Source organism: Achroia grisella, unplaced genomic scaffold, assembly GCF_030625045.1.
Source record: "Achroia grisella isolate CSIRO2021 unplaced genomic scaffold, CSIRO_AGI_Agris_v1 utg558, whole genome shotgun sequence".
NCBI lineage: Eukaryota > Metazoa > Arthropoda > Insecta > Lepidoptera > Pyralidae > Achroia > Achroia grisella.
The window spans coordinates 1,646,308-1,657,406 of record NW_026712938.1 but is presented as its reverse complement, the minus strand read 5'-3'; the positions used below and the strand labels follow the sequence as shown (position 1 = coordinate 1,657,406).

General features: G+C 38.4%; 1 protein-coding gene across 1 annotated transcript in view; it reads right to left on the bottom strand.

Moving 5' to 3' along the window:
- LOC131848500 (ATP-binding cassette sub-family C member Sur) overlaps nt 1-11,099 on the bottom strand; it is a 33,825-nt gene that overhangs the window by 2,904 nt on the left and 19,822 nt on the right. Inside the window, exons 18-26 of the mRNA XM_059198389.1 lie at nt 9,362-9,514; nt 8,630-8,851; nt 8,104-8,261; nt 7,218-7,413; nt 3,486-3,714; nt 3,138-3,262; nt 1,489-1,780; nt 848-1,062; nt 81-288 (exon numbers count right to left, since the gene is read on the bottom strand). Of these exons, the coding sequence (XP_059054372.1) occupies nt 142-288; nt 848-1,062; nt 1,489-1,780; nt 3,138-3,262; nt 3,486-3,714; nt 7,218-7,413; nt 8,104-8,261; nt 8,630-8,851; nt 9,362-9,514 (1,737 nt within the window). The 3' untranslated portion in view covers nt 81-141. The remainder of the gene's footprint in view (nt 1-80; nt 289-847; nt 1,063-1,488; nt 1,781-3,137; nt 3,263-3,485; nt 3,715-7,217; nt 7,414-8,103; nt 8,262-8,629; nt 8,852-9,361; nt 9,515-11,099) is intronic.

Below are 11,099 nucleotides of genomic sequence, written 5' to 3'. Positions count from 1 at the left end.
GTAAAACGGTGTGTTAAACTGCTAGACCACCGAGGCCGTCGCTTTATTAATTTATTAGTTAATTAGTTATACATACGTACAAAGTTGGTCCCGCACTGGTCAACTTCATATGCTTCTAATTGTGTCATTAGCAAGTCGAGATTATCTTTCTCTGTTCACGGTGGCTAACATGCGCGCGAGTCGTGAGGTAGGTTGCCCGAGGAGCTCGGATACTTCTCCTTGTTCCACTATGTGGCCATCCTCTAGGACAATGGCTCGGTCGTAGCCACGCACAGACGAAATACGATGCTGTAATTTTTTTTTAAACTTATTTGTGAGTAGACAAAATATGTTGAAACTATAGAGAAGAAAGAAGTATCTTTAAAAAAATAAAGTAAATGTCAAATTCTCTGCTTTCTTCTATAGAATTTGGAAATCTTTTTTATTCTACTATTACAAAACTGGTTTCTGTTTTTGAAGTTCCATTAAAAATTCTCAATTAAATGGGTGGTCAACTACTATGAAATTATTTCTCCTTCGTCTTCGACACTCGTGCTAGTCCTATAGATTGATTAATTAAAAAAGCTCGTCAGAATACTTCTTTATTAGGGCGTTCTTTTCTTCAAAACCAGAAGTTTGAGACATTTTTGGATACAATTTGAAAAAAATACTAGATATTAATTTACGTGCAGCAGCGCGCACTGAGTGGAGCATACTGTGGGAGGTTACCGTGACGGTGAGGAGGGTGGTGTGCGGCGCGGCGGCGGCGAGCGCTCGCAGCAGGGCGCGGTCGGCGGGCGCGTGGAGCGCGGCGGCCGGCTCGTCCAGCAGCAGCGCGCACTAAGTGGAGCATACTGTGGGAGGTTACCGTGACGGTGAGGAGGGTGGTGTGCGGCGCGGCGGCGGCGAGCGCTCGCAGCAGGGCGCGGTCGGCGGGCGCGTGGAGCGCGGCGGCCGGCTCGTCCAGCAGCAGCGCGCCCGCGGTCCGCGCGTGCAGCGCCGCACGCGCCGCACACGCGCGCGCAGCCCACCCCGCGCTCCACCCGCCCTCGCCTGAACCGGCTGACGCGCTCACGCTGCATTCTGGAATATGTTGAATGAAAATCTGAAATTTACATACCTAAATATCTACAATTTTGACCGCATATTTATAGAATACGCAACAAATATTGAATGGGATAAAGAAGGTGAAGATGCATTTGAACAAAGTAAGCAGAGCTCGCAGAGATCTAAATTTAGTATGATGTCTGGAGATCAGTTTAAAATACTACCTGTTTCGCGTGTGATAAAAAAATAGTCTAAATTCTTCTCTATTTCAAATACTACGTAGGTATATTATGCTATAGCAATAGCTCGTCATATTAGGTTAGCCCCGGAAACGTAATAAATAAATAAACAGACTCACTGTCGTATTTAAAATACTTTAGACGCCAATGGATTGGTTGTTTAATTTTTTTACTAAATAAACAGATCAAATAATAATATCACAGTCTACGATAATAAACTCACCTAGTCCGGCCGGTTGAGCCGTAACGAAATCAAACAGGCCCACAACTTTCAAACTGTGCCATATCTCCTCGTCGGTGTGCATGGCGAGCGGGTCCAGGTTTTCTCGCAGAGTGCCTGAGAACAGTACCGGCTCCTGTGGCATCAGCACGACACGGTGCCGCAGCGCCCGCAGTGGAACCCGCGTGGCGTCCTGTTTGTCGATGAACACTTGACCGCTGCGTATAGTCGTTGCGCCCGCACACGTTAACAAGAGTGATGATTTACCACTACCGCTACGGCCGCAAATTGCAATCTGTGTAAACAGTGTATTTAAACAAAAAAAACCGAGGAGTAAATAGAAACAATGATTCATCGTGTTGTTCAATACATATAATAATTAATTGGTTACATAGCCCCAAAAAATTTAACTATTTTATTAACCAAGCATTAAACTTCCACTTTCCGAGTCAGTTTGAGATTTATTTAAAATTTTAGTACATCACAGACATCACGTTTCATTAAATCCATTTAGTTTTCATTAATAGTAATATCAATTTGGTTCGTAACCATCCGTATTAGTTTAAATAAAACTTATTTTTCAAAATGTATATTATATATACGTATAATCAGTAAAAATCACGGGATCTTAACACGTTTTATATTTATTTGCTGAGTTCCCGATATTTCGGTAGTGTTTCAACCACCATGATCACGGGTAAATGCGTAAAAATAAAGACATATGCGTCTACCTTCACACATCTTCGTTTGTTGCTACTACTGGAACTCGCACGATATTCATCTCGGCAAACTGTACTCACAGTATCTTTACGTCGAGATGAATATCGGGCGAGTTCCAGTAGTAGCAACAAACGAAGATGTGTGAAGGTAGACGCATCTGTCTGCCCATAAAAAGATTTCATTTTTCATCTACCCGCTGCTCTTCAGTTTACCCGTGATCATGGTGGTTGAAACACTACCGAAATATCGGGAACTCAGCAAATAAATATAAAACGTGGTAAGATCCCGTTATTTTTATTAATTATACGTATAAATAATGACCGCGTCAAGTTTAAAACAGTATATGTATATTATATTTAGTGGTGTAAAATGTTTTACTTTACTTTACTTTACTATCTGTACCTAATGATATAAAATAAGCCTAATATCGTAAAAACGTAACAAATAAATGAATAGAATAGAATAGAAAATAATTTATTCAAATAAACTTACATTGAAGCACTTTTGAATAGTCATTACATTTTTTTAATCTACCGCTCATTCGGAAAGCTGTCTCATCACAAGAAGAACGAGCAAGAAACTTGCGTGTTGCTCTTTTAAATAATTTTATTATTACTTTTCATTTTTAAATTTAAGTGTGTGAATACAAACCACCAATTAGCACTAATTCAATTAAATACTCAAATAGAAAAAATATTGGATATATAACCAACTGGTTAAACAATTAATAAGAGGAATCAGTCATAGTGATTAGAGCAGACCAGTCCCTACGAGCAGCACCCGTTCACGAGTATGACGGATGAGCCAGCCATCACTGCGCTCGACCATATTTTAATGCAAAGATTTAATCAATGTAAAGTATGTAAAACAATATAAAACAACTGACTTTTTTTATTAATGAACGCATAATATATTTAGATCTAGTTATCTACCTTCTGCCCAGGACTGATTGACAGGTTTATGTTGTGGAGGATAGGTTGCGCTCCCGGCTCAGGTTGTATTGTTACATTGTCAAATTCTATTTTTCCATCTCGTTGCCAGCCCGATGGTATAGGGCCTACAAATATAGATTAAAAAGTATATGTTACATAGATTTACAATATATTCAGGTAGGTAAGTTGCGCGGGTCAGCTAATGAGTTAAAATATTCCAAGAAGGGCTCACAAGGAAATATGAAGTGATATATAAAAAACAAAACAATACATAGGTATATTTATAAAAAGAACGGTGGACAAGCTGCCAGCAACATCAATATTCATCGTAAGTAGCATAATACTTACAATCGTCCTTGTAATCCTCTTGAGGCACGTGCGTATCGTGAGAGAGGCGCTCAACGGCGGCGAGTTGTAGGTGCAGGTCTGCGCGGCACTTGGCCAGGTGTGCCAGGTACGCAGGCAGCAAAAGCGCGTACGCGCCAGCCAGCCCGCCCGCCGCCGCTCCTCCGCCGCCGCCGCCACCGCTCAACGCCACGCATAGAGACGCGCACACGCTGCCCGCGCCCACTATGTCCTGTACACACAATATACGACAATATTTATTTTTTTGTATGGACACCAAGAATGGAAAGTATTAGCTGGAAAGAAAGTACAAATTGAAGAAGTGCTAACACAGGGTAAAAAAGACAGATATTTAATACTATTGTATCGGGTAAACATGAGATTGATTCTTCACGATAAATACATGAAAATTACCTATTATTGATGGAAAAATAGAAGGAAAGAGCAGGTTGGGAACATGAAAACACAGTTACATCAAGGAACAAAAAGAAAAAAGACAAAATTGCAGTAGCGTATATGTATAGCGTAAATGTAGGGGGGTAAGGGGAGAATGACAACAACATCTTGTTCAGCCCAACTGTCAACCCCTCCTGCACGCGATAAACGGCGGTGACAACCAAGTTGTCACGGTGCTTCCTGCTAGATAACAGACGGGGCTCTGGCGACCGAGGAAGTGGCGGTATAACTACTAACCCTACCAGGCAACTGGATAGGAGAGGCTACAGCAGTCTTGGGAATTAAATGATCTCAAAAATGTTTGGAGCAGAAGACAAAGGGAAACCACTGCTACAAATCTCCCAAGAAATTTATTATGGAAGTGCAATCAGATATACGACGAATGACATGCGAACCAATTAGCAACCGGCGCCGTGATGTGACCGGGGCGCGCGGTGATAATTGGACTACCGGTCATGTTGTGGTAGGGAACCAGGCCACTCATGGAAACTCTGCCACTGGAACCTCCATTAAATTGCGACATATCCAGAAGATATGTACATGGAATGTACGGGGTTTACTCTGTCCTGGAAAGCTTACTATACTAGAAAAGGAAATTACTAGAAACGACTTGACATCTGCGGCCTTAGCGAAACACACTGGAGAAATAGTGGACATTTTCTTACCGAAAACCACGCCGTATACCACTCTGGCAATTATAATTCTAGTGTAAATCGAGTGGCATTTGTAATTCAGAAACACCTTAGGAATTATGTAATTGGCTACGAATTACATAATTCCTAAGGTGTTTTGGAATTAACAATGGCATACTAAGTATCAAACTTAAAGCATGTCCAGTTAACTTAAACTTCATTCAGATTTATGCTCCCACCAGTACAGCTAGTGATGATATCATAGAAAATTTTTATGCTAAATTAGAACACACTATTTCAAAAGTCCCAAAGAGAGAGATACTTTTAATCTTGGGCGATTTTAATTCAAAAATCGGAAATAACTCTCATCAAATCAGCAGTTGCATTGGAAAATTTGGACTCGGTATACGTTATGAAAGAGGTGAACGTCTCATACAGTTTGCCACTGAAAATAATTTTGTTATAACAAAACAGTCTCTTCTAACATCATGTACGCAGACTTTATACCTGGACATCGCCCGACGGCAGTTATCGTAACCAGATTGCCTATATTCTAATTAACTCACGATGGAGAACTTCAATTCAGAATTCCCACACTTTACCTGGTGTCGGCTGTGGGTCAGATCACCAATTACTTGTTACAAAATTAAAATTGAAACTAAAAGCTACAAGGAACACTAGCAAACAAGTAAAGTTAGAAATAAAAGATTTGACAAAGTTTGTTGAAATAGTGGAGAATAATTGCGCTGACATAACATCAGAGCTGCCATGGACTAAAACGAAAGCTGCAATTACTCAAGCTGTGGTACAGTCCACACCAACAACTGTAACAAAAAAAACGCCAACATTGGATCACTGATGACACCCTGGCTCTGATTGAAAAGAGACGTGAGATAAAGGTTGCTGGTGTAAATATCACTGCCATAAATATATTATCTGCAAAAATCCAGACAAGATGCAGGAGTGATCATAACGCCTATCTTCAAAAAATCTGTGAAGAAGCCGAAAATCACGCAGATAGACTTGAGTCCAGCGACCTATTTCGGAAGATTCGTTTAATCACAAGAACATTGTCTTCTAGAACTTGGGCTATAGAAGATAGCCAGGGCACAGTCGCTACAGAAATTGATAAAGTCTCCGAAATATGGCAATCTTACTGTCAATCACTCTTTGCAGATCCACAGTCTCACCTCTCCGAAAACATAAAATCCGAAAACAAGAATTTAGAACCGAATATTCTTAATTCGGAAATAAGAGCAGCAATTAAACATATTAAAAACGGAAAAGCAGTCTGTACTGATTTTATTCCAATTGAGACCATCAAAGCCTTGGACGAGAGAGCGGTCATAATGTTTCATGGAATATGCAACAGGATATGGCAGACTGGAGTTTGGCCAACAGACTGGGCACATACTATCTTTGTACCCTTACACAAAAAAGGCTCTACAAAGAAGTGTAGCAATTACCGACTCATAGCCCTAATCTCATATGCCAGTAAAATCATGTTGCATGTGCTAAATGAACGCCTAAAATCCTGCCTATCTAAGGAAATCACGCCTGAACAGGCAGGATTTGTTAAAGGAAAAGGGACCCGAGAGCAAATTTTCATCGTGCGACAGATAATAGAAAAGGCCCGTGAATTCAATAGGCCGACTTATATTTGTTTGTTGACTTCTCAAAGGCGTTTGACTCTGTGAAATGGCCAGTTCTGTGGAAAACGTTACTGGAAATGGGAACACCGTCACACCTGGTATATCTCCTTCAGTGTCTATACCAGAGCGGAACAGCTTCAATACGCACTGACGAAATACTGTCTAAACGTTTTCACCCCAGTGCTGGTGTTCGGATGTATAATATCACCGCTACTGTTTAATGTGTACACGGAACTTGCCATGCGCATTACTTTAGAGGACTGGACTACCGGCATTAACATCGGTGGTTACAAAATTACAAACTTACGCTATGCAGATGACACGACCTTGTTTGCGACTAGTGCTGAACGTTTGGAAACGTTACTCCAGAAAATGGAGCGAGTAAGTAAAGAGTTTGGGTGAAAAATCAATCGTAAAAAGACTAAGATCATGATTGTTGACCAATAATAATTCGCCCGAAGTCACTCAATTGGCGAACTGTGAAGTGGTCGCATCCTACATTTACCTGGGCTCATTAGTTTCGAATGGAGGAGGTTGCATGGAAGATGTCAAGAGACGTATGGCCATGGCAAGAAGCGTTATGGATAAGTTGAAAAAAATATGGAGGAACCGAAAAATAACAGAGCTGTCGTGCGGTGGATTACATCAGCCTCACATCCCACTACGTAATGACCACGACCGTTCTGACAAGAACGAAGCGAATGAGAAGAAGAAGAAGAATATGTAAAGAGGATGATGGAAGGTTGTGGGAAGTTGCAAGAGCTCTACCGACAAGAGCGTGTCTCTTAAATTATATATGAATGACACGCAACGGTGGTGGCGAGGCATGAGTGAAGGATGTCATAAAGTCAGATTTAATTAGCTGCTTATGAGCGATGTTTACAAGTAGTAACGATAAATAGATAAGTTATATAAGAGGACTATTGCTAGTTTAGTTTTAAACTTAAGTTTTTTCACATAACACTAATAAAGAAAAGTATACATAAATATCTTACCAAACTAAGTCCAAGCCAGCGGTTGGCCGAGTTTAGAAGCAGTAGCGCATTTTGATTGCGATCTAACCGACGCTGAAAAGCGGCGCGCATGTAAGGTTGGAGCCGACCTACGCGCACGGTGGCGCCGCCTGTGCTCGTCTCCGCTGCCAGTGACACCACACTGGCTGCGCTCTGTGCCTCTTCGCGCTGAAGCTCCCTGTTATATGACAATGGGTATTTCCTATTTTACATATATTTTCTAACTAATGATAATATACAGGTATATTATGTATATATTATGTATATAACTAAAGTATTGCAGCCGTATATTCAGGCCATTTGCATAAATTTATTTTTAAACATCATCTTATATTTAATCTGATCTCTCCTCAAATTAGAAGTTAATTGTCGACGTTCTTGATCGTTATTATTACACTATTAGCATTTACTTATCATCAGTCATGGTCGTGACATCGAATCTAGCCAACAAAAAAAAAACTTTGTCAAATAATATTTCTGAACGACACTGGTGATGGAAACACCCATAACAAACCAACGTATTAGTCTCCTGACACGTTGGATTTAAATTAATATACCTACTAAGCAAAATGAACACTTATTTCGTTCACTACTACGTAGACAGTCGACAATTTCTGTGACTACCCAATATGGTAAACAGTCGGGGAAAGTATGATGATTACAATTTACAACTAAAATTTATTTTTACTTCAGAAAAATAAACATTTCCTCCACCGGAACCAACATGCATGACATCAAAGTTATATTGGCGCCAAAAATAAATGACACAGGTAATACATGCGTAAACACATACTAGTTTGTTATATTAATTTTCGGTAACTTTACGATCTTTTTACAATTTAATATAACTATTTACTACTAAATGTACCTGGCATTATAAAGGTAAACTGATTGCAGAGTGAAATAAAATATAACGGCTGGAATAAGGGCAAGGAGACTCCACGGTGCTAAGACTGCATTAACTAACATCGCAGCTCCACAAAGAAGTGCTAGCTGTGCCCAACGACTGGTAGCTATCGGCAGTTTCTGTAAAATAATAATAAAGCACATTATTAGAACATTAACACATATTATGCAATACATTATATTAGTTTCAGAATATTAGAGCTGCTTGTTAGTACTCCCAATGACAGTTATGTAATAGTAAGAATAGAAAGGACTTAGTTGCTTCAGTTAGTTATATGGTTTCATAGCCCTTACATTCCTACCTGTAACTACTTATAATTATATTTATAAGTAGTTATTTGGCAAAAATTTAACTTCTCAGGTTTATTCACAACAAAATAGAAATTTAACATTATAATACTGTCATACATTTGAATAAGTTCGCAAATATAGTTATAATAATAATAATCATCATATTTTTTATTAATTATGTAAGAATTGTAAATAACCTTATCAATAACTTGTACATCAGCAGAGAAGCGATGTAATTGTGATCCGTGTGGCATTGCGTGGTGGTAATGTAGTGGAGCGTGCAGAGATGAATGCAAGAGGCGTTCGTGGAGTTTACGTCTCGCCCTCGCTCCCGCGCATGCGTTCGCCGCTTGTGCAAGTCCGCCCATACTCGCACCGCACACACACCACAAGGCGTAGATTTGGACGCCACTCCACATCTAACATTAATAAGATTTTCTATAAATTGTGTTTTATTCTTGATGGGTCAAAAAGACAAAATTGTAAAGATCCACACACGCTCTAAAAATATTTATGCATATTGAATAAATACTAAGAATACCTGTAATTAATATCATTAAAATAAATAAAAATAACAATACATCGGTTGAAATTAGAAAAAATCTGCGAGGAAGCAGTGAGTCGGTACATTATTTTTTTATTATTATTAAATGACAATTTTCGTATATCGTGGCATTTGTTTAGGGTTTTGGCCGAGAAATCTTCTTATTTAGATTAACGTCTTCTTCCTGCTTATCCGCCTTAACACAACAGAATGTTTACAAGCGATTTGATAGATCAACCTTTTCATCCACAATTATAATAAACGAAGAAAGAAACTTTTTAAAAATAAATATGTTACACACTGATGACGTAACTTTTCATAGATAAATATTTTTTTATTATTTTATAATGTTAGTTTAAATAATAGGTGGCACTTTAATAGTAACCTGTTCCTCTGTGAGTGGCACTTTGGTGTCGGTTGTCGTACGCATGAGCCAGTAGTCAGCAGCGATCGAGAGAGCCTGCGCCGCCGCCGCCGCCACCCAGTACAGGGCGCCCCACCATCCGCACGCCCGCCCGTACTCGCACCACGCTGCTTCCTGGAAACATCCATAAAACCAACGATTTTATTTATTTAAGTATATATAAGGTGGGTGACCCAAATAAAGCCTATGTCTTAATTAATTTATATAACTTTAATGCACACAGTACCAAAGTAACAGTATATTTGGCGGACTTAACATCTTATATAAACAAATATTTATAAAATAATTTATATAACTTTAATGCACACAGTACCAAAGTAACAGTATATTTGGCGGACTTAACATCTTATATAAACAATTGTATATATTTATAAAAATGTATATATTTCAATAATTATATTCTAATTACACCTCTATTAAAATCATAACTTGCTAAATCATAATAAACTTTGCTGAAGCGAGCGTAAACCGCAGGCGCAAACGCTAAAGCATTGAGTAAAACAAACAGATTCTCAATTAAAAAAAAAAAAACACCATGCGGTATTTTCTACCAGTCAACCATAGGTAGTATAGAGAAAAATTGTTGGCGGTGCAAAAATAATCATAACAAAAAAATCGCTTATATTGTGAAAATCAATGCCATCAGAGCGTGATAATTAGTAACTAGCTGTGCTCGTTGTTTCACTCTCGTGAAATTTATTCATTTTCTAATTCGGACCAATCGCATCCATATTATGTTAGAAAACAACTAATAAACTACTAAATGTATCCGCGACTTCGTCTGCGTGTAGTAGTGACCTTGACAATATATATATTTGTAGTAATATGTTTACGTATACTGTAAGCTAGAGTAATTCAAGATTTAGCAGTTAATATACAAGTTACACCCTACTGTGTGTGTTTACTCTCACCACCCCTCCTGTCATCACATGGCGACCGTGACAAAGAAGCTGCATAAATGGATCAAGATATATACTCTGAAGATCTTCGGGCAGCAAAGAGGTATAAATTATTTATACTCAATATACTATGGAAATGTACGGTACAATGTACGGTGGAAATTAATGTTCCTAGGCCATCGGTGTCCAATATCCTCAAATTGAGGTTCACCGCATACCTGTGCCTAAAATTAATTGAAGCATCCATAGATGGAAGTATAAAGATTGAATAAAAGTGTGCTAGCGGTCTACAAATGTTGTAGTGATTATTGTGCCGCGATTAGTGTCATTTCTGAAGACATTTTTATACGTGTTTGGTGTAGTGAAAATATAATTAAGGGACATATTAAGTGGTATATAATATTTGATTGTGTATTTAAATTTAAGTCACTTATTTTGAACAGGAAGTAGGCAAACTGTGACAGACCAATTACACAATTTTTGAAAGAATTTTATATTAGTCTATATATTTTTAAAAAATGGCCGCATTTGATTTAAATATAGCTTTATTACTATTAGGTACATATAGTGAATCGAGATGAGAAAATTATAAAAAGCCTTTTAGATGGCATTGAATTTTACAAAACCATCCTCAGGCCTGATGACCATCCCTTACTAATAAATTTATATTAAAGACGTGACTTTCTAGTTGTGCCAAATTAAAATTAAAATCAAACTACGATAATATTAATAATTTAACAGAGGATATAAGAAAAATTTTTTAAATCGTACATTCATTTTAACACAACTACAAAAATGTA